This window comes from Meira miltonrushii, assembly GCF_003144205.1.
Source record: "Meira miltonrushii strain MCA 3882 unplaced genomic scaffold FA14scaffold_8, whole genome shotgun sequence".
Classification (NCBI taxonomy): Eukaryota; Fungi; Basidiomycota; class Exobasidiomycetes; order Exobasidiales; family Brachybasidiaceae; genus Meira; species Meira miltonrushii.
The window spans coordinates 64699-92518 of record NW_020289950.1 but is presented as its reverse complement, the minus strand read 5'-3'; the positions used below and the strand labels follow the sequence as shown (position 1 = coordinate 92518).

Here is a 27820-nt window from a genome sequence, read left to right as displayed (position 1 = left end):
AAGCTATAATTTATTAGACGGCATTCTGTCAGTCATTTGGCCTAAAACCGGCGGAATCGGAACAAAATGAAGAAGCAAGACGAATTGCAGAATCGTTAGCTAAAGAGGCTGTCGGCGAACCACGTCCAAGTTCAAGGTGATTGTTTCACTAGGTATCTCATTGCATTTGCGATACAAAAGGTAACTCAACAAGTCTAGCTTTCTTAGCTGTCGTACTCTACAACGAGAGAAGTCGGCACTGGACTTTCGCTGCACGATTCATCGATGTACAGGTTAATGCGAACAGCGTCTCCATCGTGTCCCAAGTCTTCGTGTACTCTGTAGTAAGGGTAATCAAAGTTAGCACATTGCTCAGAAAGCCCTCATCAAGTGTCAAAGTATACTTACTTAACAAGCGAACCTTGTGGTCCGGAAGCTCTACGAAGATTCTTGAGTTTGAACACTTCACGCAACATGGCCGAAATACTCGGTGCAACCAAACGAGCGCCAACTGTGGGAAGAATAAGAGATGCATTAGTACGAAACAGTCATCAACAGCGTTTCATCTCTCACTCACAGCAAACGTGCAACCCATGACCGAGCAAAATGTACGAGTTCTTTGGACGAGTTGGGTCCAGCTTTTGCGGATTGGGGAATACAGTGGGACTGCAAGAATGGAAAGTTTAGTCAGCTTCAAAGCTATTTCTCTCAAATGACTTCGTGTACATACTCTAAATGCGCCTTGCTCGTTCCAATGATCAAATGTTCACCTTCCTTGATATGAAGCGTGCGACCAGGACCATCTTCAATGATGAGATCGCGAGCGGCTTTACGTGGTAAACCAGGCACAATTGCAGCAATACGCATACCTTCCCAGATCCACATTTCCATTTCATCTTGTGCTTCTTTGGTATCTTGATGTGATAATTCTACCAAACGATCTTTTGCGTACTTATATTCTGGCTTCAAGAACAAATCCAATAATAGTGCAGATTGTTGTGTAATGTTTCCCGCAATCGGAAGCATCGTACCCATCAAAGTGGCAACCGCTTTGTCCGTTGGCATCTTGCGTTCATGGATTTTGTGATACAAAAATTCGGCCTCTTTGCTCAATTCATATCCACTTCCTTTTGCCAACCAGTCTGCTACACTTTCCCTTACGCCTGCTGTAGTATCCAATCGTGCTTTGAACAATTTACGAATACCAGGCCCAATCATCTCCGCCGCTTGACGTAATTTCCAACCAGCTTGTGGTATGACATCAAAGGATGAAAAAATGAACAAGGCCACCAAAGCGGTGTGTAATTGATATGGCGACATGAGACCATGTGGCGTTTCTTTCGTCTTGAGCGGAATACCATACTTTTGTGCAATCCAATAAATTGGCACGACGTTAAAAACATCTCGAACTACGTTCAATTGATTGCGTTTGGCAGGACCGGTGAAGGAGAGAGATGCTTTCTTGATTTTTTCTTTGGTCAAATTTCGATAGTAGTCAGAAACGTGCTTCTCAAAGCCTGGTTCGAAGAAGGCATCGTGCAAGATATCATGCGGCGGATCGTGGCTAGGAAAGGGAGAGAGACGGATCAGCTTACACATGCAACACCCTTGCGTCTCCTTCTGCATCTCCTACTGCGACTCACCTGGTACGATCGTCGTAGCCGATAAAGAAGCCTGCGTTATCAGTCAAGAGTAACAGATTCGGTAAATAGATCACTCGATAGGTATCACGATCGGCAAATGCCTCTTTGCAGGCTTTCCAAGAATGAAGTCCATATAACTTCACCATACTTTCTGGTCGTTGCGTATCATAATGCTCTAACTTTTTGTTTGCTTTCAAGATTTGTGTGACTGCATTGGGAGTATAGAACGGGAGCAAACAATACGTGGAGTAGCCCTTACCCCATGAATTGGGCAGGGCGTTGAACAAGAGGTTGCTCAAAAAGCCTCCGTATGCACCAGGAGTCGGTTTGAGTTGTGCTACACCCCAATTGGTCAATGTGCTTGCGTTCAAGTCATGCGTAAGGAAGCGGTCACCGCGAACCAAAGCGACAGCATCGTCTAGAATACCACGACCGATCGTATGACCGGGTTGAACACCACTGCCGGGCATATTTGGCTTTGCTTCCTCGGCCAAAAGACCGGGATACAGTTCCAATTGATCAATGTGACCATACAGAGTCTCAGCGGCGTGAGCAATTTCTGGATCTGGATTCCATTCCTCGAATGACTTGAAAGGAGCCAAATTGAGATAATTACGGAATTCATTCATGGTGCAAACGTTAAAGACATTACGTGCCTGTAATTGACCCAAAACATCCACGATCTTCATGCACGATGGTGTACCACGAGCACCAAAAGCGTTTGCAGGCTCTTCAATTGCATCTTTGATCAATTCGCCCAAAGCATGATTGTCAAAGTGACCATCAGGATTACGCTCCAAGCCGCCGAAAGTCCATTGCGATGGTGGAACGGCATCAAGAACCGCTTTATGCTTGCCAACCATTTGACGGAATTCATTTGGGCCAAAATCCTCAATGTCTGTCCCAGGTTGAGCTTTCTTCATCAATCCTTCCATCCATTTCTCATCGGCAGCACTCAATGCAGCATGCCAATGGTACAAAACGTTGAATTCGCATGAAACGCTATTACCTGTACCTCTCTCCAAGCGAGATCCGTCAAAGCTTTTGATCTCTTTGCCGAGCTCCAAATGCCAATCTGAGTCAGCACGAACGGTGTTGAGAATCGCAGAGACGTAATCTGTCAAGACTACTTTGGCAAAGAAAGCGATGTTGATATTACGACAAAGTTGAAAGATGTCATTATCTTGCCATTTGCGTTGCTCTTCGTTCAGAGTTTCCCAAGGCTTGTATTTTTGCGTTTCATTAATGTCGTATAGACGCTCAGCCAGATGATTATGGTGACGAGAGAACAACAACAGACATGCAACCACAGGAGGAGGCATCTGCATTTCTCCAATGTCAGTGAATGTATGCGCGGGCTTCGCTCAACCATCTTACTCACCATCATGATTCGCTCCGATGCAATCGTATCCGGGTAAATGCGTCCTTGTTCAAATGTACGGACACGGTTTTGCTCATCTTGGTTGTTTCCGTATAATGTCGACAAGTCTACATAACTTGATGTTGCATTGATTCTTGGATCTTTGTAATCGCTTTGGAAGCATTCATGGATGACAACTGTTGCAAAACTGAAAAACAAACGATTCAAACCTGCTTTGTGAGGTCTGAACGTGCGTCTGCGTAACAATTGATCAAAGACTAATTCAGGATCAGGCAAGAATGGCGATTTTGGCACAAGAGGTGGTACACTGCGCGAATATGGCTGCCCAGCAGCACCCAATGATGGGTTGAGCGGATTATTACCGCCGCCATCTGCGGAGTGATAGCGATACTCTGGTCCAAGGTATGATGCGGGGGCTGTAAGGGGAAAGTGAGTGAGCGAGTGTGGCGAAATACTATTCCAATGGGCAACTTACGGTGAGGCAAGTCTCTCCAGAGCATCTATACACAGGAAGAGTCAAGTCAGGATTCGTCGTTTTGAAGGCATCATACATCCGCACTCACCCCGATAAAGCCGTCAGAGATTGCATGACTCAGACCACTGTTGGCTGGCAATCTTTGCAAAGTGCTTACGCCATGTTCCAATAACAAGTCTCGATCGTTGAGAGGTTCACCTTTGGCTAAATCTTTCAAGCCATGGGCAAGTGGTAATGCGTCTTTACCCAATTTACCAAGATCGTGAAAGACAGAAGTTTCTTTTTCTGGTTCTTCAAATAAACCTTTTGCTTCATAATCCAATTTGCCATCGATAGCGGTAGCTGGCTTGCGCCTGATGGAACCGATGATCTTTTTGATTTGCGACATGATTCGAAATGAAGATGGACGTTGATAGCAAAAGAAAGACGACAGCCAATCAAATGGTTCTTTTTTGAGAACATTATAAAACTGCCACGCTGTAATTTAATGCATTTGTAATCAGTCGAAGAAGAACTGGAATATTTGTGCAAGGATCGATCTTCGCGGCATCATCGCTAATCGTGCATAGACCGTTCCATGTCAGTCGATCCATCTGACAAGACACAAATACAAACAAGCAAATGCATGCATATGTATTAGTTCGGACCGATTGAATGCCTTCTGATACGGCAAATCGACGCATGATTAGCGTGATTGTTATGCGAGTCTTGCTTTTGCATTTAAACTTTAACTTTATTCAACTATGCAAGGCAAGACTTCGTTCTAATTTTGGCTTTTGAGCGGCAAGGTTAAATAACACATTTTATGTGAATGGCCAGACGAAAGCTCAAACATGATTGGCTGGCAGTTTATTCGTTTTGATTCTCTTCTTTCGAATCTATGCTTTTGACGGTCATCAACTCTTCATCATGTCAACAACATCTCAAGCTTGTTTCCCTCCCATTCTTGCTGCCTTGCAAGATAGTACTACTCAAGCTCATCGAGCAAGGAATGTCATCGTTTGTTTGGACGGCACAGGAGATCAATTCGATAATGATAACTCAAACGTCGTCAAATTCTTTGCGGCTCTCAAAAAGGATGATCCAACTCAATTGACCTATTATCAAACAGGCGTTGGCACGTACTCTAGTTCGTACAAAGGCTCTCTTAAAAAAGGCTTCTCTGCCGGCTTGGATATGGCCGTTGGCGCTTCCCTTGGCGTTCATGTTCGAGAAGCTTATTCGTTCCTCATGCAAAATTATCGAGAAGGCGATAAAATTTGTTTGATCGGTTTCTCAAGAGGCGCATATACTGCTCGTGCCTTAGCTGGCATGCTGCACAAAGTTGGCCTGTTACCCGCTCATAATCAAGCACAAATCGCTTTCGCTTATAGATGGTACAAGGATGATTCCGAGTATGGCTGGAAAATGAGTGCAGACTTCAAAAGAACATTCTCGATTGATGCTGATATTCATTTTCTTGGTTGCTGGGATACAGTTGCAAGTGTGGGGTTCATTCCTAGAATCTTACCCTTCGCAAAAACCAACAATAGATCTGTTCGCTATTTCCGACATGCTCTTGCTTTAGATGAAAGACGTGCGAAATTCAAAGCCAATCATTGGTTCCAACGTGATGAATTGTACCATACCGAGGAGGAAGAAGGAGGTCATCAAGACGAGCCTGAACACATCTTGGATGCTGATAGTGATGCATTTGAGCGCGCCTTGAATGCTCATCATAAAAGAGCCTCTCTCCTCGATGTTAAGCCCGCAAATGCCTTTTTTGCCGAACCAGAAGAATTTGATTTGGATATCGAGAAAAAGGCACAAAATCTTCAAAAGCAGCAAAGCAGCGGTGTTCAAGTAGACAACGAGAACTCTTTACCATCTAACCCTGAACAACCACGTCGTCGATCTAGTATGATGCCGTCTCGCCGTAAAAGTACGAAGGTGGACGAAGATGGCAAAGAAATCAAAGGAGATGGTAAGTCATATGCTGAGTATGAAATGATGAAAAAGTTCAATGAGATCGATCGAAAGGAATTCGGCAATTATGGACAGCCGACGGATGTGCTGGAAGTATGGTTTTTGGGATGCCATGCAGATTGTGGTGGTGGTGCGGTGGCCAATGACACTCGTCATATGGTTTCTCGTATTCCGTTACGCTGGATGTTACGTCAAACATTTGAATGCAATACCGGCATCTTGTTCCATACAGATGTCTTGGCAGAGCATGGCTTGGACGTGGAGACTCTTTGGCCAAAATGTGTAACACGTAAAGCACCCTCATGCAGCCCACCACCATCTGCTTTGGACGAGTATGCAAGCGGAACGTTGCCCTCTTTAGTCAAACGACGTGATAGTGTCAGACGTCTTCTGACCATCAACGAAATGAGCAATACTCCGAGCACACATGAACACGTCAAAAACCTTTTTACTCCTCTTACGGCTGACTCGAGCCCAGAATGCAGTCCGATGGGCAGCATGACACGTTCAGTATCGACTGTGAGCTCCTGGCGTGAAACGGGTGTTTTGCCTGAAATGCATGAAGATTATTTCGATTCTCTGGCGGAAATTAATGATCAGCTTGTACAAGCAAAAGGTTGGTGGATGTTGGAATTATGGCCGGTGAAGTATCGTATCAAAACCGACTTGGGTGAATGGAAGAAAAAGATTGGTCCAAATATGGGCAGATATCGTACAATCCGCACAAAGACGACAAATTTACATTGGACAGTCGTTCAACGTCAAGAGAGCAAGAATTACAAAATCAAATGTTTAGCCGACGATGGTTGCAAATGGAATATCATTTATTAGATACATTTTATTCTTCCCGATCTGGTCCACGACCGATCTCATTCTCCACCTCCTCAAATTTGTTCCATTTACGAAAGCTAATGAAGAATAGGATACCTGCAATGAAGGCCGCCACTGCGATTGATCCATAGAGCCAGACCAAATAAGGATCTTGAGAAACATGAGTGAGGGCGAACGAAAGAGCAGAAGCGAAGGCGTTTGTGAACAAGTACAAAGAAGTAACGACTGACTTGAGACGAGCAGGTGCTTTCTGATAAGCGTACTCTAAACCGGTTACACTTGCCATGATTTCAGAGAATGCGATCAAGATATAGACGGGCAATTGAACCCACAAAGAGATTGATGAGCTATCGCAATCAGCATCTGCTGCCCCTGGCTGTGTACGGCAAGGAACTTCATCATAGATTTTGGCTTGCAAAACGGCTGCATATACCATGGCAGCAGCCGCAACCATGAAACCAACAAAAATTCTCGTGATGGGACGGAAGGGAAGGTTGAATCTGCGTAATAGCGGATACACAACTCGATCCATGATTGGTAGCATGATGACAACTGAGATCGGATTGAAAGCGCTCAAGATATCGTTGGGTACACCACCTAAACGAAGAGTTGCTGCTTGGGAGACCAGATTGTTTGTCATCATGAGATACGGTAGCCAAAACAGTGGATAGTATGCAAAGATTGCACACGCACGCATCGTTCTTTGTACTTCTTCCACAAAAGTTGCATCCCATGTAAGCCATTTGGGACGCTCCAAAGCCGATCCTCCCTTCAAAGATGACATGACCACCAGCGGCTTGGCATATTCCCAAACGCTTGTTCGTTGCCCTGTGGTAGAATCGATAACTCCATTCGCCAAATTGTTTCTGAATCGTAAGATATTCCAAGAAAATCCTTTTGCAATCACAAGACGGATGACACGTAAAGCCTCCAGTAAAATTGAACCACGAGGCGGCACTTTAATGTAATGTTTGTTACCTAAAAGCAAAACCAGTGGCATCAAGCACGCCAAACATGTTGGCAGTAAGAATGATGCCCAAAAGCCAATGTCTTTCTCCAGATAAACGGTCGCAATCTTGAGACAAGCACCCAAATTGATGAAAAAGTAGAACAAATTGAACAACCTTTGCATCGTTGCATTTGGATCGCGAATTACTCTTGTTCCATCTTTCAAAGTTTCAACATATGCTTTGCGAGTTTTAATTTGATCAGCAATCAAAGGAGAAACGTTTGATTTGATTCCACCTGTACCGATACCCAAAAGAACGATTCCAACTACAAGACAAGGATAAGCAGCCCCGCTTGCAATTCCAGCAGGAGAAGCAGAGGCAGTGAGTAAAATCTGTGCAAGGATCTTGACCACCGTAAACCAGCAGATTGCCTTGTATCTTCCTAACCAAGTATCTGCAACAACGGCTCCAATAATTGGCATAACGTAAGCCCAAAAAGAATTGAACGTCGTAATAGCAAAAGCGACAGATTGTCCTTGTCCAAGTGCACCTGGTACTTTTGAGGTTCCGACTAATTGACCACCGTCTGATCCGGGTGGCAAAGGGTTTTGGATATAATTGACGATTGGACCCGTCAAGCCGTAATAACTTGCACGTTCACATAATTCTAAAAATGCAACTAAGAATGCCATTGGAGGAATATAGCTTGGGACTTTACGTAAGGTTCTTCTTTCTTCTTCTGTTGGAGCAGGTCCCAGCATTCCATCTCCAAGACCATCACCTAGTCCCTCAACCGAATCATCTTGACTGAGAGTAGCAAGATTCGCATCGATTGAATTTTCACCTGATTCTTTCAGGTCTGCAGAGTTTTTTTCTTGACGTTCTGTAGAGTAAGGTTGAATTTGTTCGATGACAATGCCGCCTTCGTGTGATTTTTTGACTTCCTTTTCGTCTACTTGAGTCGAATGCGCCATGATGAACTATGAAGGAGGAGGGAAGGTTGTGCTTTCCTTTAAATTTGGACAATGAAAGGTTTGCTTTTATATGCATCAATTAGATGTAGGAACAATCCATCTCGATGTTTAGCTCGCCTCTTCTATGGTTGTCAAATTGATAAGAAGAGTTCATGTTAAGAAAAGTCACATGGTCTTTTACACGGTTCCCCGCATTATATCGGTGATGTTCCCGCTCATGCATTTTTAAGATAGAAGGATTGCAAGAAGAAGTATTATCCACAAGAACCGGAGTGGCCGGGCCAAGGGCCGGTTGCAAGAAAAGCTTTATCTTGAGAACGGAATTATGGTACAATTGATGCAAAGGTGTAGGTATATAGCCATTTTGCATAGGTAAGCGAATCACATCTTTTCTGCAAAAATGATGCCAAGGCAATTTATTTTTCTTGGCTTCTGTTCGTTTAGCATCTGTTTAAAGGCTGCGTCTGCTCCTTCGCTGAGATGTACATACATTGAATCCCATTAGCGCAATCTGAACGCAAACACTTCTAAAGAAGCAACATGTCTGTCAAAATGGATGTCTTCTTAAAATGATAAAAGTAGAAAAACTCAAAAATGACAGAAGTTCGCACGTGATAATAAGTATTCTATTCTATTCTATGAATATTCTATGATAGTAGAATAATAGTATGAAGTCTCCTTGTATAAAACAATGAATTTCTCGCTGTAAAGATTACATCAGCTCCATTCGATTATCACTTCTCTTGCTTTCAGTCAACTTTGTCATCATCTCTTATTAATGCATAAACTCATCAAGAACGCCAAGACCCGGAACTTGAAAGCTCGACATTTTTTCGATCGATACCGAAGATTGGGTTCTTACAAGCCGAAATAAATTGCATTTAGCCTTCATCAAAAGTTGTATGCGGCATATACCGTTCGTTTCTTTTTACAACGGTACCGCAATTCAATATTAACGAAATTCCGCTGTTTGTTCCTAACTATTTTTGTCGATATAAAGCGGTGAGCCCCTTTCATTCGCCTCTCAATTCGTCTTGCCTCCCTTACCAATTCTTCCGTTCGTTGACCAGAACGTCTTTACCATGTAATGCACAACACGACGCCAAGCCGCGAGCGGAAGAGAAAGGAGAGCCGTAACAAATATCAAAATATTTGTTCGATCCTAAGCGGTTGATTTTTTCCAGGATACCAATTTGACTCCAACGTGAAAGATATAAGAGTGGTATCAATATCAGACTTTCATTCATCTTTCCCCTCAACACATCTCAAAAACACATCTGATCTATTCTTCCCCACAGACAAATCAAAATGAAATCTACATCTCTTCTCACGTTTGCATGCTTAATGGCACCTTTCCTGGCAACAAGCGGTGCAAGCTTCTCAGACTGCCGTCCAAAGTACAGTGGCAATATTGCGATCAACAACGAGCAAATCGGAATCACTGGTCAATACAACTCTTTAGGTAAGGTTTCAAAAGGCTTCACCCCGGTTAATTTCGTTTTTTACGAATGCAAAATCGAGGGTTATAGCCGTTCTCCGGATGAGTATGGCTTCTTGATTGCAAATGGAGTTGACAAAAGCAAGTGTGCAACGGCTATTTTGCAGGGCAGTGACAAGTCCTTTGCTACCATCGATCACTATCAATGTGACTACAACGGAGCAAACAAAGAACAAATCAATCGTCAATTGGTGTATGCAAATTATTTCCGTCCAAATGGTGGAGATGCAGTTATTGACATCACATTCCAAGGTAGCCCAAAGACTGAAACCAATACCGGATTTACTATGAGACATGCTTCGCCACTCAGACCACAAAAGGTTTCAAAGAAGGCACAGTCATCATCGACAACAAGACGTACAACCTCGGATATGACACTTTATCCTTGCATGATGTCGTTATCGAACCGTCCGATTCTATCGTGCCAGGCCAACCGACCACGAATGAAGAGAAGATTAAGAATGATCTTGGAAAGAATGGTTTCACACTTTCAGCCAGTGCTAAAGCAGTTTTCGCATCTACCAAGAAGATCTTTTGAGCTGTATTCCGCTGAAAGGCTTTTTTGGTCAAAGTCTGACAATCAAAAAGTTGCCATGCTGCATAGATGCTGTCTCCTCCTTCTTCACCTCTTCTTTGTAGGGATATACATACCCTTGACGCAATCTTAATGTTACATCTGACTTTCATTGATGCATCATGTCTGCCTTTCTGTCTGAAAGATAAGGACTACTAAAGAGACTGCATAACTTCTCACGAGATAGTGATGTTCATTTTCAAATAGCAAGTCAGATGAATTATAACAGTGCGCCTAGAAGTTTTGACTAAATTCTAATAACATCAAGTAAGTCCATCTAGCAAAGTTAGGCAAGCAGTTGGAACAAGCTGATCGCGTTATGGGTCAAGCTTTCAGTTTCTGCAAAAAACAAACGTATAGCTTGAAGCATTTCGCGCTGTGAAGAATGAGCCCCATTCGGATATTGTGCCTCCAGTGTCTGATAGAGTAAACAAACATCGATCTGAAAAGCGAACAGGCAAGACGGCTCCTCAGTTTTTCAAAATGCCAAGACCAGGAACGCGAAATTCTGTCATTTCTGCTTTGATCGGTATCATCGAATGTATGCCTACAGCCCGAAGTTAATGTGCAATGAAAGCTTCATCAAAAGCATTTTTGTTGCATATTTCGCTCCTTTTTTTTTACAACGGTACCGCAATTCAATATTCACGGAGATCCGCTGCTTGTCCCTAAGTGTTTTTGTCGTATGAAGCGGAGAGCCCCTTTCATTCCTTTCCGTCAATTTGTTTTGCCTCCCTAAATAATTCTTCCGTGCCTTGACCAGAAATCAACTTTACCACGCAGTACACAACATTACGTCAAACCGCAAGCGGAGGAGTACGTTAGGAAAGCCGCAAGACACGTCACAAACACTTGCTCGATATGAAGCGGTTGAATTGATCCGCCCCAAGAGGTTCTGCTCCAATGTGAAAGGTTTAAAAGGGAAAGCTAAATCCTAATATTACCTTGCTTGCTCCTCACCACTTCTCGAAAAACGAATAGTCCATCTTATCTTTGTTCAAATATATCAAAATGATGAAATCTACTTCTCTTCTCACGTTCGCCTGCTTAATGCTACCCTTTTTGGCATCAAGCAGTGCAAGCTTCTCCGACTGTCGCCCAAAGTATAGCGGCAACATTGCCATCAATAACAATCAAGTTGGTATCAATGGCGAATTTGCATTCTTAGGTAAAGTTGCTCAAGGTTTTACACCAGTCAACTTTGTCTTTTACGAATGCAAGATCGCAGGTTACAGCCGTTCTCCCGATGAATACGGTTTCATAATCGCAAATGGAGTCGACAAAAGTAAGTGTGCAACAGCACTTCCACACAACGATGAGAATTCTTGGGCAACGATCGATCATCATGAATGCGACTATAATGGAGCAAATAAAGAACAAATCAACCGTCAATTAGTTTACGCAAACTACTACCGTCCAGGCGGTGGAGATGCAGTGATTGATATCACATTCCAGGGAAGTCCAAAAACTGAAACAAATACAGGCTTTACCTTGAGACATGCATCTTTCTACGATCAACAAACAAAGGGAATTAAAGAAGGATCAGTCATCATCGATAACAAGACGTACAATTTGGGTTATGACACTTTAGCCTTGCATGATGTTGTCATCCTGCCATCCGATTCAATGGTACCAGGTCAGCCAACCACAAATGAGCAGAAGATTAAGAACGATTTGGGAAAGAATGGTTTCACACCCTCAGCCAGTGCTCAAGCAGCTTACTCATCCAGCAAGAAGATCTTCTGAGGTGTTGCCTGCTGGAAAGCTTTCTCTCTAATTTTGACCATTACGAATCTGCAATGCTGCAGAAATGCGTCACTCTCCCATTTTTATCACTTCTCTTTTGTGTACATTTCCACGATAAGAGAAAAAAAATTATCCAGATTTATCCATGCTTGCGCCTTTGATGTATTTATGAACACCTTAGATTGTGAGCATGTTCGAAATATTCTATCTTGAACATGACGGATAGACGCATGGATGTATGCGCGAGATCTCAATGATGAGGGTGGTGTGTGAAAGAGGAAGATGTGAGAATTTGTGCCTCCAGATTGTTACGCATAGGCTACTTTTGATAGGTTGCCAGGATGCAGCTCAAATTCTTTTCGTTGAAGGGATTGACCTCTCAGTCTTTCTTCTGAGTTCATCACAGGAACACCTGCGAGTCAGGCTAGTGTGATATGTCCGCTGGCAATACATTGTTTGACAGCAAGATCAGATCAGATACATTACATCGCAGAAGTATATATTATAATATTTTTGTACCTAAAGCTCATTCTTATCAAACGATAAACTTCCTGGCGCCTCTTCTTCAAAAGATAAGAATTTATGCTCTTATCTTTCTTTTTAGCTTCCACCACGCACGATATCTCAACTTAGCCCGTTGGACAAACGCGGCCTCCCGCCACAAAAGTTTCAGTTTAAGAAGCTAGAAGATTCTTGATTAACGCAATGCTAAAACATCAGACTCACTGGCTGACAATCAGCTCTCATCATCTCTTAACCAGCAATGATGGCTGATCCCAAAGGAAATGAGTCAAGATCATCGGCCAATTTGGGTAAATTCGAGCTACGATGGGCCGCGATGCCTGATCTACTAGCATTGAGAGAGTTGATGAAACGATCAATTGATAAGTTACAATCTGCCTTTCTCTCTCCGGATCAAATTATCGCTAGTCATGCAATTATGGGATTAGATACTCAATTAATCCAAGATGGAACATATCTAATGGCAATAAAGGATGGAAAGATTGCGGGCTGTGGAGGATGGAGCAAAAGGGCAACTTTATATGGCGGTGATCATAGTATCGATTTACGCAGGCCTGACTTATTGAACCCCGCTCATGATCCGGCAAAAATAAGAGCAATGTATACAAATCCTGATTTCGTAAGACAAGGTGTTGGAAAGTTAGTATTGGAAACATGCGAAAAAGCTGCTGTTCAACATGGTTTTCGCAACGTCGAACTAATGGCAACTCTAAGCGGACAGCCTCTTTATGCCAGATATGGCTATGAAATTGTGGAAGAAACAGAAGCTATTGTAAACCAAATCACGATCCCATTAGTCCGAATGCGCAAAGATCTTCTCATGACGAATGAATGCTGAATCACTCTTTAGGTTTGTGGATAACGATATTTAATTGTGTCACTTTATAGATACGGATGGGAGGGACTAGGGAAGGAATTCAACAGGACACGGTGGCATGACTTATGCATTACTGCTTGCTTCTTCAGCTTCGTTCTTTGGCAATGGCGAGCAATCACCGCCTGAAATCTTTGTAAGCCATGGCCAATGGTTTCGACGAGCAAAGTACTTCCAAGCTTCCAGAACAAGCCAAAAGATGGCAACTGCTGCAAGAGCGATACCCCAGCCTGCTCCACCCAAGCTTGCTTGACGAAAAACAACAGTATTCCACTTAGGAACATAGAGACAGATTGGAATCGTCACAATCCCAAACAAGACTGACCATAACAAGAATGGATTGGATCGTAACCGTTTGACTGGGTTGATGCGCAATAAGCTTTGTTCCATCGAGATCAAATGCCAAGGAATCAATAAGCCTTGCAAAAATAGAGCAGTGAATGTTGCAGAGCGTGCTTCAAAGACATTGTGGCAAAACGGCCCATCGTCATTGCATTCGAATCCAAGAGAACCATCACCAATTCCGAATAACATGACAATAAATACGATCAAGCATGTCCAGCCCATTGTGAGACCATAAACGAACAAATCCCATAAGACTTGCTTGCTTAATACACCACCTTTGAGGTCATGAGGTGGCTTGCGCATCACATCTTTTTCTGCCTTTTCGAATCCCAATCCAATAGCGGGCAAACCGGCAATCAAGTTCAAGAACAAAACACCGATCGGCGAAATGGGGAAGATTGAATCATCTTTTGCGTCACGCAAGGCCAAACCGATTAACAATAGCAGGACTTCTGCAACATTCAAGACCAAAAGGGCGATCATGAAACGTTGAATATTCTTGAAAACCGTTCTACCTTCCTTGACTGCTTTTGCGATGTTGTCGAACTTATCATCGGTTAAAATCAATTCTGCCGAGTCTTTTGCGACATCAGTTCCACTTCCCATTGCAATACCAATTGGAGCGTTTAGTAAAGCGGGAGCATCATTGATACCGTCACCAGTCATGGCGAGTAATCTGCCTCTTCTTGCTCCTGCTGCGATCATTCGAACTTTGGTTGTCGGTGAACATCGTGCAACGACTAGAGGCAATGTGGGCAAAGCATCAATTTGTTGTTCGGATAATTGATCGAAATCACCAGCGCTCATCACTGCACTTTCACATTCACTTCCATCCAAAATTCCAACTTCTTTTGCAATCGCACGTGCAGTTGCAATGTGATCACCGGTAATCATTCTTACGATAATGCCGGCATTTTGACAAGATTTTACTGAACCATATGTTTCATTCCTTGGTGGGTCATATAAACCGCACAAACCAACAAAATGGAAATCTTGCTCGGCTTCAGAGCGAGGCAATTGTCCGTGGGCTAATTCACTTTGATCACCTTTTTCAGGTTGATCGAGTTGAATGGAGGAAGAAGATATGTACTTGTTGTTGTTCTTGCGCAATAAGTCCACATCCACCTTTCTACTTGCAAATGCCAGCACACGCAGTCCTTGAGATGCCAAGGTTTCCATTTGATCCAAGATATTTTGTTTGACTTGTTGCTCAAGAGAGGTTGCAATGTCACTACTCGAATTAGCAGGTGAATATGTTGAACAGCATTCCAAAACACGTTCAGGAGCACCTTTCATAAACAATTGCTTGTCGTGTTCATCTTTGGCAGTGAACATCATTGTCATTCGTTTGGTTGTTGAATCAAATGCATGTTCTTGTTCAAAGGTAAATCTACTTTTCAGTAATTCTTCCCGATCCATGTCCACCTTTCGTGCGAGAACTTGCAATGCTACCTCTGTTGGATCACCACGAGATGCCCACTGCTTAGCTTCTTCATCGTACCAAATTTGGGCAACGTTGCACAAGCAAGCGGCTAAACACAATTGTCTGGTGGCCGCATCAATATCACCATTGTCGATCTTCTCCTTGTCATTACCGACTAATTGACCAACGGGCTCTAGAACGGAGGTACCTCCTTTCTCGACGGACAATGTTCTACCACTTGGCGTCCAAATCTTATCGACGATCATTTTGCCATGGGTCAAAGTACCAGTTTTATCTGAACAAATATCCGTCACGCCACCTAAAGCTTCTAACGCTTCAAGCTTACGTACGATCACATTTGAATTTGCCATTCGTTTTGCACCAACGGAGAATGTAATTGTTAAGACGGCCACTAAACTTTCCGGTAAAACTCCAATACCCAATGCGATCGCATATAAGATAACATCGTCGCTCAAGTCAAATTCTGCGACTGCAAACACGATAATTGCACAAATGACTGCGAGACCCAATAAGATCAATGCAAAACGTGAAAGCTTACGTTGTAGTGGAGTACCGTCTCGTAATCCAAGAAGTTTTGCAACAGGCTCCCAAGCGCGAACGTACCATGCAGCTGGACTACCATCAGCTTTTTTGAGGTGATGCTTGTTGGCATTCTTTTTGTCCAAAGCTGCTGCGATTTGACCGATTTGTGTTTGCATTCCAATCGCGACCACAACACCTGCACCGCGACCTTTGGTAACAGTTGTGCCTGCAAATGCAAGGTTGGTACGGTCTGCTGGTGGAAGTGGTGCTGCTGCAACATCATGAAGAGCATCACTAGTCTTGAGTACAGGAACACTTTCACCTGTAAGGGGTGCTTCATCAATCTCCAGGCTTGACAAAGTGATAATTCGTACATCAGCTGGAACCACGTCACCTGTTTTGAAGTGAACGATATCTCCTACTACCACTTGACGTGCATCAATTTCTTGAATTTTGCCTTGATCACGAATGACAGAAGAAGTAGGTGAAGAGAGTGAACGTAAAGAGGCGAGAGCGTTTTCCGCTTTGTATTCTTGTACAAAGCCGATTACGACATTCACCACAATCACTGCGCTCACCACACCACCTTCTACCCAATCTTGAACACCAAAAGAGAGAGCCATGGCGGCCAGCAAGATCACTGTAAGGGCATTGGCGACTTGACGTAGAGCAATTGACCAGATGCTAACGCCTTTTGCTTCACGGATAACGTTTTGACCGTTTGTTTCCGATCTTGCTTTGGCTTCTTGGGTGGCTAAACCGTTTTGAAAATCAACTTTAAAAACATTGAGAGTTTCTTCAGTTGTTAAGGTATGTGGTCGATGCAAATCAATTTTTGCTTCGGTCGTGGCTTGTTGGATATGTGCGGTAGTGGTAGTAATTGGGACGATGTATTTGGCATCGCTGATGGTTTGTTTTTCTGCAACATTTTCCACTGTCCCAATGGAAGGGATTGATCGTAATGAACTTGCATCGCTGCTTGGATTACTTTCAGTAATTTGGACAACTATATTTGGTGGCTCTCCTTCTTCTTCAGTGCATGCTTCAGTTGATGGAACATAGGTTGTTGCTTTTCCAATTCCGTTGCTAGTCAATGCTTTTCCATCCACACGGTTTGCCATGCGTTGACTACAAATTCAAAGGCTCTTGAAAGGAACAAATACGATAAAGGATACGTTGACAAGGTTGATATTCTTCCAAGAAAGAAGAATAAAGATGTAGTATTTTTTGATAGTTTTTGAATCACGTTCTACGAGGGAATCAATTAGAAGTCAGGATGGTATTGAGAGTCTTTTATATAGCTCTTTTGATCATTTATGGCTGTGTAGGGATCTGTTCATATACCGTGGAGGCGGAGAAGTCTTGGCAAAATCTTGGCAAATCGGATAGTGTTCCTGTGCCTTGGGATTGTTTGTTGCACAGCATAAACGCGGTAAAATGTACGTAAACATTCTTACATGCTGTGTATAGCCATCATCTGTCAAAACTTCAAAACAGCGGTTCTATAAATAACAAGCCAAGCTCGATCTTTTGTAAGAAAGATAAAGAAAGGGTTCATTGCTGACTAAGATCATATTGAAATTCGATCTCATAGCCAACTTTCGTTCAAGAAATAAATCTTATGATTATGGCATATAACAACTAAAACATTTCCGAAAGCTTGTTAACTTGATCTCGACTCCTATTATTGTAAGTTATAAAAATTCCTGTTACTCTAAACGTTCCAAGCCTATCATCGCGATCGGTAAGTGATTTCGATAAAAGATTCAGATCAATCGTGTTGAGCAGCGCTTGCCGCTTACCTCAAGGTAAGAATAACTCATTGTAATGGTTCTGAGTCATATTGTTTAATTTATATAAGCACGGGTGAAATCGTGTCTGGTTGTCGGCAGAATATGGGCAATCGGGAATCCGCGTCAGGACCCAACGGGCTCTTTTTCTTTTTTAGCTTGGAGAAATACGCCAATTGGCTGATCAATATGTTCTTTACTGATGAATTGCTTAGCATGCACCTTTGTACCTCGTGGCTTTTTTAAGGCTGATCAACCAATGGGGCGGATATGTAGTTTAGTCATGTCCATGGAATTCATCCGCAATGCTCCTTATTCTCCATGTGATCCACGGAATCTTCCGTATGTGAAGATATAAATAGGATAACCTCTTCGGACAATAACTAAAATACTATCAACTCAGAAATCATCCTCATGACAACAATCACTCCAATCTTACTCCGCTCCGGCGGTCAGCCATTCCTGGTGGGATCAACGTTGAGCATCCTTCGTTCATCTCATTTGACCAAATGTGGATTAAGCAAAAATATCTACTGCATACATCTTCACCCCTTACTCAACAAGACGACAGCAGCTCATCCTCTATCACAAATGTAAAAAAGCCGGTCACGACTGGAATGCCACCATCGTCAACTTTAAAAGTTGGAAAGATTCCTGAAACTGTTTTACGTGATACACATGAACCTGGATGGGCAATGCATCATGCAACCTACACAAATGAAGATTTGGACAGCGTCAAAGTGGTACATAGAAAGCTGACCGGCTTTGGTGACCGTATTGCAGCATTCATGGTAAACTTTATGCGATACTTCTTCGATGTGGCAACACGTTATCCAAAGCATAGAGAACGTTTTCCACGTGTAAAAGGATCAGAGAAAACTCTGGTCAAAGTTGGATTACCAAAGTATGAAGAACAAGCGGCTGTTTCTGTTAAAAAAACATTCTTCCACAAAAGATCAACTTCCCGAAGAAATGGAATTGGGAGAAATGCGAAAACGTCATTTATGTTTCGGACCAGATGATTGGCTAATACGGATAGTATTCTTAGAAAGTGTAGCTGGCGTGCCAGGTATGGTAGCAGCCGTATTGCGACATTTGCACAGCCTTCGCTTGCTAAGACGTGATGGTGGTTGGATTAATACAATGTTGGCAGACGCAGCAAACGAAAGACAACATCTTTTAGTCGCACTCAAGATGTACGATCCTGGATGGTTTATGCGTTCATTCTTAATCATTACTCAGGGTATCTTTTGGAACTTCTTCTTTGTCTTTTATCTAATCGCTCCTCGAGTTGCACATCGATTTGTTGGTATATTGGAAGAAGAAGCTGTTTTGACGTGAGTATACATTGTGGCAATTATAAATTAAAAAAAAAATGACTAACTAGCTACCATTCACTCCTTTCAGTTACTCCCGCATCATCGATGATATCAAAGAAGGTCGCTTGCCCGAATGGGATAATTATCCCGCTCCTCAAATTGCAATCGATTATTGGGGATTGGAGAAGAATGCACAAATACTAGACGTGATGCGTTTCTTGCGTGCTGACGAGGCCAATCATCGTTACATCAATCATACCTTTGCCGAACTCAAGCCTTCAGATTTCAATCCTTTTGCTTATGGTGATCCCTCCCCTCAACTCAGAGGAAAGAGCTGGGGATTGACAAGAGATGAAGCTATCGCATACTTTGAGAATGAGGATATCAAGCGCAGAAATGGGGGAGGTGAACCTCCCGCTCAAAAGACCGACTCAAAACATACCTCATTTGAAGGAAGGAAAGGTGTGCCAGCATAATTCAATTAATCAATATCTCACCGCTCTATTCGTTATCAGGAATGTCATTAATTCAATTTGCAGTATTTCGCAATAGGATGTTATGAAAAGATTTAACCACGAACTTGTTGGTAGGTAGGATTGTTGACGGAATAATCAACAGGTCCAACAAATACTCCTTGCTTCTCCAAACTCAATTTTGGCAGAGTAGCTCCTTTTGAATCTGGTGACCAAAGAGCGACAGCGATTGTGTTATCTCCTTTAGGATCGAGAATACCGGGAGGGATTGGGAAATTTGTTTGTGGTCCGAATTGTACAAATCGCTTACCGTATTGCCAACCGTTGATGAAGAATAAGCTCTTCCAGGTTTGAGAAGAATCGCTTGCATTTCCACCATACACCATAGATATTGGAACATCATATCCATCAGGGATATTGAGCGAAACACTGGTACGGTAGAAACGAACGCTTGAACCGTTCACACCACCTTCTGTGGTAGTTGGGTCGGTCGTAGACCATTTCGAATCATCGAATCCAGGCAAATGCCAGCCTTGTCTTTCGCCATAAAATCCTCCTTCGTTCAGAGGACCACGGACTTTATCCAAAAGGTTCTGACCACCCTGATTGCCCGTCACGATCCAATCTAATTTCAAATCAGTTTGTGCTTTGCCACCGCTTAGGATGTCAAATGTTAAAATTCCTCTTGGTTGCTTTGTATCTTCTTGTGGATATTGATAGCCGCTTACGTTTGTCACTGTTCCGCCATCTTCTTGTAGTCCGGTCGAATCCATCAAAACGGTAAACACGTTTTCACCATCGACAAACATGTCTATATTCAAAGTGAAAGTTGCAGATGCTTCTGTTGAATCTGAAGGTACATTTGTTGCACCGACGAATTTACCGTTCAAAAATGTCGAAGAAGAGAAGAATTTGCCGCCGATATAGTTGACTTGAAGTTGATCAGCTTGAACGGATGAACCGTTGAAGCGACCTTGCCAAAGAATTGCACCACCTGAATGGAATCCATATGCATCAGCAAAGAGAACGTTTGTTGTATTTGCACTGGCGAACCAAGCATTGGGAGTTTTCGTCAGATTTGCTGATTGCCAATTACTATCAGGCTTGAAACCTGACTGAATTTCAGGCAAAGAATCCTGGTATTTCCAGTTCGAAAGAGCTGGTGCTTCGTAGGATAAAACATCTTGTGGTGCTGCTGCGAATGAAGCTTGTAAACTTTGATCGTTTGAAGAAGATGATGTCGGCTTACCTCCATTGAATGTGACTTGCTTGACACTTTCAGGTGCAATAATATCCAAGTTGGATGCTGACGTTCCGTTCAAACTACCGGCAAGAGCGAGAGTACTTCCGTCACTGCTCAAAGTTGCATTTGCAATGTGATATGCACCATGAACAACGACACGATCTCCACGACCCAAGATACCATCAAGTGTGGCAACTGATGCAGTGGAAGGGAATCCTAGAGCTTGAGCATATTCAATATCCACCAAACGAATCAAAACTTGCTTTCCATCAGATGTTTTCACTTGAACATTCTGAGCAGCATTTTGAGCAGGTGTCCATTGGATTGTAGCGCCAATACCAACTTGTTGAATTTTAACAGATGAATCTGTAGAATTTGCCGTCAAGCCTCCAGCCAATGCGAATTCGTACGTGTAACCAGCAAAGCCGTGCAAAACCATCACGTCTTGTTGGCCAACGGTACCCATGAAAGTCACGTCTGATGTACTATAGTTTAATGTCAAGCCAGAACTTGGGAAAGGCGCATTTACAGGAACCATAATAGCATCTCTACCGATCAGAGACATTTTACCTTGTTGTGGGATGGTTGTTGTATTACCATTCCCCATATCAACATCTAAGCGGAAGGTTGCAATCGAGCTTGAGGTAGAATCGCCATGACGAACGAGGTACCAAGAAGTGTTTCCGCCGTCGATTTGTTTAAGGTGTGACACGGCAATATCTTCCGATTGTTGAGAAATGCCTAAATTCGTACCTTCTAATTGGACATCAGAATTTGAAAAACTTGGGAAAGATTGCAAGAAAGATCCTAGCAACGTCGATTCACGAAGCTTTTCACGAATAATTCTCTTTTCGTTCAAACCCGCTCCGTAATCATAACTTGTGTAGACCAAGCCACCGAAAGCCAAGTTTCCCCAATTCGTACCTCCGTATCCCATATATCTCGACAAGAACTTCACACCATCACCCAAGGCGGATTTGTCGAAAACACGGACGAAGCTGCTGTTTGTCAAGGAAGCACATGCATCGTACGTACTTCCTCCCCAAGCGTCGTAACTTCCGCCTTGGAATTCTGGAATAGAAGCGGGATTTGATGGTCGTAGTTGATTTAAGTCTGTATAGTTGGAAACAGCTGACCATTTTGTAGGATTTGCACAATTGAAGCCTTGAGGGTAACTATCTTGACCCCAAATATCTAATTGGGTGTTGTTATCATAGTCATCCGTACCGCTAAGAGCGTTGAATGTCGTTGGAACATTAACTCCATTTGCACGATAGAAATCCATAATTTGAGTAAAGTATTCAGATTGTGCTTGATCATCACTGAATTCATTTTCAACTTGAACGCCCAAGAGTGTACCGCCAGAGGTATCAATGCTATTATCTGAAGAGCCGGCTTTAATTTGGAACGGAACGGCAGCGTCAACGATTGCTTTCATGTATGGAGCCCAAGCATTGTCGAAAACAGTTGTGTTTGTACGCAATTCCGTATCAAGGTTTTGTACCCAGCCTGGCATTCCACCTCCAGTTGTTTCTGCGTTGATGTAAGGACCAGGACGTAAGATGACGAAAAGACCAACTTCTTTGGCAATCGTTAAGAATTCAGCTAATTGATTAGCTGGGGCATCTAATGAGACAGAAGATGCATCGGGCGAAGGCATAATTAAAGCCCAATGAGTATAGATAGAGACTGTGTTGTAGCCTGCAGCTTTGAGTTTTTGTAATGGATCACGCCATAACTTTGGAACGGGTAATCTCCAAGGATGAAATTCGAACGAGTTTATATGAAGTTTTTCTCCTGCAATTGTGAATGTATTTTTATCCCATGAGACAACAGAAGCGCTGCTTGCTTGACGTGATTGAAGATCTGTGAATGACTTTGGTGAAGGCAATGAATTGATGAGTGTTGCTTGATAAATCAGCGAGACAAAGCCAATCAAGGCTAGCCAGCTTTGCGCTGTCCTCTTGCTAGGAAGCATGATTGCGAGCAGTAAGGGGAGTGGGAAGCTGGGAATGCATCGAATTGAAAAGTGAAATTAGCATTGTATTTATATGTTCCTCTCAAAGTCGGATATCTCCACTATTCTTTCCAGACTTGCTAGAAGGAAAGCTTCTTTTCGCAAAACTTTGTCATTTGTTTTTCTTTAGCGCATTCTATTCACGCTAAAAACGTGGAGTAAAATCGGCAATCTTGAGTGGAAGACGGTGATTTGTGTCATGGCAACGGCGGATCGACAGAAGCATGCAACAATCGAACCGTCCCCCACGATTTAATTCACTAACGATCCGCGGAAGCGTCATCGTGTGTTTGTAACCCAATTGCATTTTCAAAAAGACGCCGGTTCTTACTCTCTTTTGTTCCTGGTAAGTGAATGTTTTGCCGAAGATCAAACAGAGCAATACATTAAATTAAAGTTTGGATAAAATCATGTTTATGAAGAGTTGATATTTACAATAGCAAAGGAATAGGCTGGCAAAGTGAGGTGTAAGGCACCGTTTACGAGATCCGAGGCAGAGATAGCACGTTGCGTAGGTACGATCGTGTTGGGTGAAGAGATGGTATTAGCCGCTTGAGCATCTGTACCCGCCATTTGCCATAATTGAGCTTCATCAGATAGGGTGAATGCTTTTCCATTCTCTAACTGAATGACAACATCTTGGGGTGAGTCTTCGACATTTGTCAGTTTGATAACGAATTGATCTGGTTTCTCTTGTGGTGTGCCTACACTCCAATAAACTGGACCAGGAGCCATAGTTGCAGTAACATTGTGCACTTGAGCGATTCGATTGTTACCAAAGCCATACTGTGTATAGTATGAAGTCGTTTTGACACTATTCAAGATATCAAAAGCGATTAAATCCGGAGTCCATTGTGATGATGCTTCATTTTTGAACAAAGGCGCATACATTGCCGAAAAGCTTATATCACCATTTCTCTCCAAACCCATCATAAATGTAGCTTCTGAAAGTGCTCCCATTAGTGTTGGGTCTTTCAATCGGCATTCATTGTTATAAATGTCGCCAGAGCATAGACCACTATTCAATGCACTGAATTCTAATTCCGGAATTTGTGTACCATTTCTCGGCCATGAATCACGTTCGGACCAGCGCTGAATGAGGCTTTGTGGGACGTCATAATCGTGTTGATCGATTGCTTGTAATTTATCTTTTGGTGTATAATAAGCAGAGCTAGAGATGATGCCAGGTTGATTGTTTGCAGATTTGACAGCTTCACTGAATGCATCATATCGATATTCATTATACGTATCATTACCGACCGTAGACAAGTAATCTTCGTTACCAATTTCGACCCAGGGAAGTTTCCAAGGATCTGCCTGGCCATCAGCTGTACGTTTGTCGGCCCAGGTGCCTGAAGTATCGGTCAAATAATTAATCTCATCAGAGACTGAATCAACGTAAGGCTGTAATTGATCTTGTGGAACTGCCACTCCATTCAACGTATATCCAGCAAAAACGCCCAAGATTGGCTCTGCTCCCATCTTTGTGAATAAATCGTACGCCTCATGTAATCCATAGCCATCGGTATCCCACCCGGCCCAAGTTCCTTTTCTGCCTGGTCGAGTTGGCAAGCTTCCAACGGTATTATTCCAAACAAATCTTTGTTTAAGCGAATTTCCTTCCAGCGTATTGCCACCTGGTAAACGGAAATAAATTGGTTTAAGATCGGCAAGTAGTTGTGCGAGATCTTGACGGGCAGTCGTACCTTCCCATGTTGGTGGAAAAACACTGATAAGATTAAGTTAAACGTCAGGGCTTCCTTTTGCGACATCAAGACCAAAGGTATTATCGTAAGCGGTGGAATCAGCTTCGTTCGACAGCGTGAAGGTGAATTGCTTCCATTCGGAAGTCAAGCCTGCTTCGTATTGCATGCTAGAATATGTTTTGGAATTATCTTTGTTATATAGACCTGCTGTGAATTGAACGGTGGAAGATGCATTGGAGCGGGCATAGAATGAGACTGTGTAGTCTTGCTTCTTCACAGGGATACCAAAGAAACCCGTGTTCCTTAGCCCTTAAGTAGACGTAGAATTCTTTCCACCAACAAGGACAGACTTTGGCAATGCATCAGATAAAGGACTTTCTTCTGTCAAGGTTAAACTTGCATCCCCGTTCTCAGACCAAAATTCAAGAGTTCCTGATCCAACATTGTCCGAGTTGCCTCCATCTTGAAAAGCACGGTTACGGATTAATTCTGCATAGATACCACCATCAGTTCCATAATTGATGTTGTTCTCGATGAAAACACCTAATCCAAACTTTGATTCGCGAACAGATTGTCCTGAAATCGTCAATGTTTGTGCTTCTGCTCGCTTCTCTAATGGAAAAGCACGTGCCAAACCGGAGGAAGAGGGTGAAAGGAAATTGCTGTGCAATGAAATTGCCAAACAGAAAACGAGAAGGAGGGAGAATGTGTGAGGCATTTTGGGGAGATTGTTGTTAGTCATTGTCAGTATAAATTTTTATCAACAGCAAGCCTCATTATATACCATCACGACAAGTGATCATCTTCATCACGAATTCTTTTGCCAAGAACCGGCAATCTCATATTCTTGAAAACCGGGGCTCCGCAAAAAGAGGCCGGCTAAATCGCCGTAGGCAAAAAGCGTTTATCTGCCCAAATATAGCCCAATCAGGATTATAAATAAATCTTCCGAACATAGTTCAAGTGTTTCAGAGAAGCAGCTCAGGAATAAACTTTAAAAATGATCATCTTCTTTCACGGGAATCTCTTGACTAGCGCATAAACAAAACGCTAATCATTCTCCGGTCACTTTGGATGAGATAATCAACATCACCGGTCGTGATCATGTCAGGGTGGGGGATATTGGAATACATAATAACTCACGATGTTCTTTTGTCGTCTGTCGTGCGATTTGCAGCCATGATTGACTTCTCTTGACCCGAAAAATGCGGATGGAGATGATGTGATAAAGTCAAGCTTTGTGCTTCATAAAGCTTTCAAAGGGCTCTTCTTTCGAAATGAAGCTTGGGGGTAAAGATACGGTGCCGTGGTCGCATTTTTATTCTAGCATGCATTGCCTTTTATCTTTGTTTCGGAGCCTCTATCTTCAAGTGAATCTGCTTACTGATTGGCACATTACCCTAAATGACAGTCGGTACCGTAAAGAGTTAATACGTGCAAACAGATCACATCATCGTCACAAGATTTGATCAGACTCGTTGTAATCTCCATAGCAGAAATTAGAAAATGTACAAAAAAGTTTCAAAAAATAGTTTCCCCCGCTTCAATGGCCATGAGAAACATCATCGACCTTTTAGTCAGAGAGCAGTTTATGGACTCTACCGTTGATGAGAATCACATCAAGATGTTTTCCCTGCTTGCTTAAAAGCGAGATGTCTTGTAGAGGATTTCCGTTCACCAATAAAAGATCAGCATAATAGCCAGGCAGGACCTTGCCCAATTCGTTTGGTTGACCCATCAGCTCGCCGCCCCATGCTGTTGCTGCAATAATCGCTTCCATATTTGAATACCCCATCAAATTAACGAAATGCTCAAGATCACGTTGTGTTCCATGAGGACACCAAGCGAAGCCATAATCGCCACCCGGCAACACTTTGATCCCACGTTTACGCATTTCACGTAAGCCAGAGAGTGCGACTTCCAATTCACGTTTATAGCCAACAGATTCGGCTTTAGATGGAGTATAACCGAAAGCAACGGCATCATTGAGCGTGGCCACGATCCAATTAATAGCAGGAGCAACGAAGACTCGATCCTTTTGTGCTTCCAATGCGTCCATGGTTTGATCACTGATAAAACTGGCATGGTAGATCACATCAACTCCGTACTGCAAGCATTGAAGTATTGACTCATCGCTTCTTGCATGACCGCAAACACGTTTACCAGCTGCATGAGCTGCTTCGACAGCTACATGAACATGCTTATCCGGGAACACTGTATCTTCAGCGCGAAGGGTTTCTGTGATCTCTTCGCCAGACATGCTTAGTTTGATATTATCAACACCAGTATCGACGTGCATTTTGATTTGCTGTAAAATCTCCTCATCTGTGTCAGCAAAAGCTGTGATCCCGGCGATCAAAGCTCCTTCTCTTGGTGCCATTTCCATTCCATTTGCTAAGATTCTTGGTCCAGGGATCTCATTCTCGTAAATGGCATTTCTCAAGACTGTTTCAATCCTTTGCTTAGCCGAAGCTGCTCCAAAACACATTGTATAACCACAGTCAAGAAAAGTTCGTGCCGAACGGGCAGAAAAAAGAGCATGCTCTTCCACACCCATCGTTGCCAGAGCGTCGAGATTACCAGCATTCGTCCAGGTAAAGTGAGTATGTGCATCTACAAGACCACTCATTAAAAATCGACCCTTACCTTCGATCACTTTAACGCCTTCGTATAAGCTTTCATTTACTTGACCAATTTCGGCAATACGTTCCCCGTGTACTAAGACACTTGATAAGTATGGTTCACGTCCAGTAGAATCGATGATATTCACATCTTTGAACAGGATCAAACTATCTTTTTCCGTTCCTGCCATCTCTCTGACAGGTATTTTGATCCTTGGATCAGGCTTTGTCAAATCGATTTCTTTGATTGTAGGATGAAACATATCCCACTTATCCCCAAGACCATTCACCGTTTTGATATCTTCTTTTCCGTACGATTTTTTACCATCTTGACGTGCCCACGATGGAACCTTCCACGTTGAATTCTTGGGTGCATATTCCGTGACGTCAAAGCTGTAGAATCCAGGATGAGGAAGTCCTGAGCGGGTTTTGTTCGGATCTGTTAGGACTGATGGCATCTTTAAAGATAGAGAGGGAGAGGAAAGAAGTGTGGGACTGATTCAAAATTAGATGAAATCTATCGACTTATTTAGCAATACTTTTCCTTCAAAGTACACCTCTTCACGGGGTCACGAGTTAGTAGAAGTATACAGACAGCTGAAATCGGTCAATGCTGTAAAGTTAAATATAAAGTGCGAGTCAAGAAAAATTCTTACGTACACAAACATGACAAAAGCTGACAATGTACAGTTGTATTACAGGGTCCGATGAACGGAAATGGGGGAAAAGATTAATTCACACCAAAAGATGGTGTTTGCGTCAACGGCGCCGGTTTTTTACCCCACAAAAAGTGTAATGATTTTTTGGGTGCACGGAATGTATTGCAGTAGAGATTGACAACCTTTCTTTGTAGCAATTACGATTGAATAGCGCTTATTTGAAGTGCTGCACTTTGCCAGCCTGTGTTTTCACTCTGATCTTATTGAGA

The 27820-nt window shown here is 42.9% G+C and overlaps 12 protein-coding genes across 12 annotated transcripts; 6 read left to right on the top strand and 6 right to left on the bottom strand.

Annotated features, from left to right (window-relative positions):
- Positions 1-102: 102 nt before the first annotated feature.
- Positions 103-4112, bottom strand: FA14DRAFT_96137 (linoleate diol synthase). Its single transcript, XM_025503125.1, has 8 exons — positions 3567-4112; positions 3479-3503; positions 3004-3419; positions 1623-2944; positions 710-1543; positions 557-645; positions 388-490; positions 103-318 (listed from the first exon to the last, which is right to left on the bottom strand). The coding sequence occupies exons 1-8, from the start codon at positions 3864-3866 to the stop codon at positions 204-206; spliced, it is 3204 nt and encodes a 1067-aa protein (XP_025351723.1). The 5' UTR covers positions 3867-4112; the 3' UTR covers positions 103-203.
- Positions 4113-6274, top strand: FA14DRAFT_186407 (uncharacterized protein; the record flags this gene model as incomplete). Its single annotated transcript, XM_025501519.1, has 3 exons — positions 4113-5162; positions 5418-5828; positions 5922-6274. The coding sequence occupies exons 1-3, from the start codon at positions 4388-4390 to the stop codon at positions 6272-6274; spliced, it is 1539 nt and encodes a 512-aa protein (XP_025351722.1). The 5' UTR covers positions 4113-4387.
- Positions 6275-6281: 7 nt separating this feature from the next.
- Positions 6282-7985, bottom strand: FA14DRAFT_128292 (PTR2-domain-containing protein; the record flags this gene model as incomplete). Its single annotated transcript, XM_025496844.1, has 1 exon — positions 6282-7985. One exon carries the CDS (start codon positions 7983-7985, stop codon positions 6282-6284), a length of 1704 nt encoding a protein of 567 aa, XP_025351721.1.
- Positions 7986-9506: 1521 nt separating this feature from the next.
- On the top strand, positions 9507-10364 carry FA14DRAFT_158787 (uncharacterized protein; the record flags this gene model as incomplete). Its single annotated transcript, XM_025497993.1, has 1 exon — positions 9507-10364. The coding sequence occupies one exon, from the start codon at positions 9507-9509 to the stop codon at positions 10362-10364; it is 858 nt and encodes a 285-aa protein (XP_025351720.1).
- Positions 10365-11281: 917 nt separating this feature from the next.
- FA14DRAFT_193016 (uncharacterized protein) lies at positions 11282-12495 on the top strand (the record flags this gene model as incomplete). The annotated part of the gene is made up of 1 exon (XM_025501974.1): positions 11282-12495. One exon carries the CDS (start codon positions 11282-11284, stop codon positions 12014-12016), a length of 735 nt encoding a protein of 244 aa, XP_025351719.1. The 3' UTR covers positions 12017-12495.
- Positions 12136-12499, top strand: FA14DRAFT_96096 (uncharacterized protein). Its single transcript, XM_025503124.1, has one exon. The coding sequence runs from the start codon at positions 12255-12257 to the stop codon at positions 12447-12449; it is 195 nt and encodes a 64-aa protein (XP_025351718.1). The 5' UTR covers positions 12136-12254; the 3' UTR covers positions 12450-12499.
- Positions 12500-12782: 283 nt separating this feature from the next.
- FA14DRAFT_182765 (acetyltransferase protein) lies at positions 12783-13376 on the top strand (the record flags this gene model as incomplete). Its single annotated transcript, XM_025501246.1, has 1 exon — positions 12783-13376. One exon carries the CDS (start codon positions 12783-12785, stop codon positions 13374-13376), a length of 594 nt encoding a protein of 197 aa, XP_025351717.1.
- Positions 13377-13532: 156 nt separating this feature from the next.
- FA14DRAFT_105060 (potassium/sodium eff) lies at positions 13533-16598 on the bottom strand (the record flags this gene model as incomplete). The annotated part of the gene is made up of 1 exon (XM_025495728.1): positions 13533-16598. A coding segment is annotated over one exon (3066 nt), but the record flags the coding sequence as incomplete, so codon positions are not given.
- A 1604-nt stretch (positions 16599-18202) lies between these two features.
- FA14DRAFT_105025 (alternative oxidase) lies at positions 18203-19218 on the top strand (the record flags this gene model as incomplete). The annotated part of the gene is made up of 3 exons (XM_025495725.1): positions 18203-18403; positions 18426-18850; positions 18921-19218. Coding segments are annotated over 3 exons (924 nt in total), but the record flags the coding sequence as incomplete, so codon positions are not given.
- A 182-nt stretch (positions 19219-19400) lies between these two features.
- FA14DRAFT_115487 (uncharacterized protein) lies at positions 19401-22379 on the bottom strand (the record flags this gene model as incomplete). The annotated part of the gene is made up of 1 exon (XM_025496112.1): positions 19401-22379. A coding segment is annotated over one exon (2979 nt), but the record flags the coding sequence as incomplete, so codon positions are not given.
- Positions 22380-22979: 600 nt separating this feature from the next.
- FA14DRAFT_182761 (glycoside hydrolase) lies at positions 22980-25452 on the bottom strand (the record flags this gene model as incomplete). The annotated part of the gene is made up of 3 exons (XM_025501245.1): positions 22980-24294; positions 24622-24933; positions 25415-25452. The coding sequence occupies 3 exons, from the start codon at positions 25450-25452 to the stop codon at positions 22980-22982; spliced, it is 1665 nt and encodes a 554-aa protein (XP_025351713.1).
- Positions 25453-25844: 392 nt separating this feature from the next.
- Positions 25845-27615, bottom strand: FA14DRAFT_186374 (uncharacterized protein; the record flags this gene model as incomplete). Its single annotated transcript, XM_025501518.1, has 1 exon — positions 25845-27615. Exon 1 carries the CDS (start codon positions 27348-27350, stop codon positions 25845-25847), a length of 1506 nt encoding a protein of 501 aa, XP_025351712.1. The 5' UTR covers positions 27351-27615.
- Positions 27616-27820: the final 205 nt, after the last annotated feature.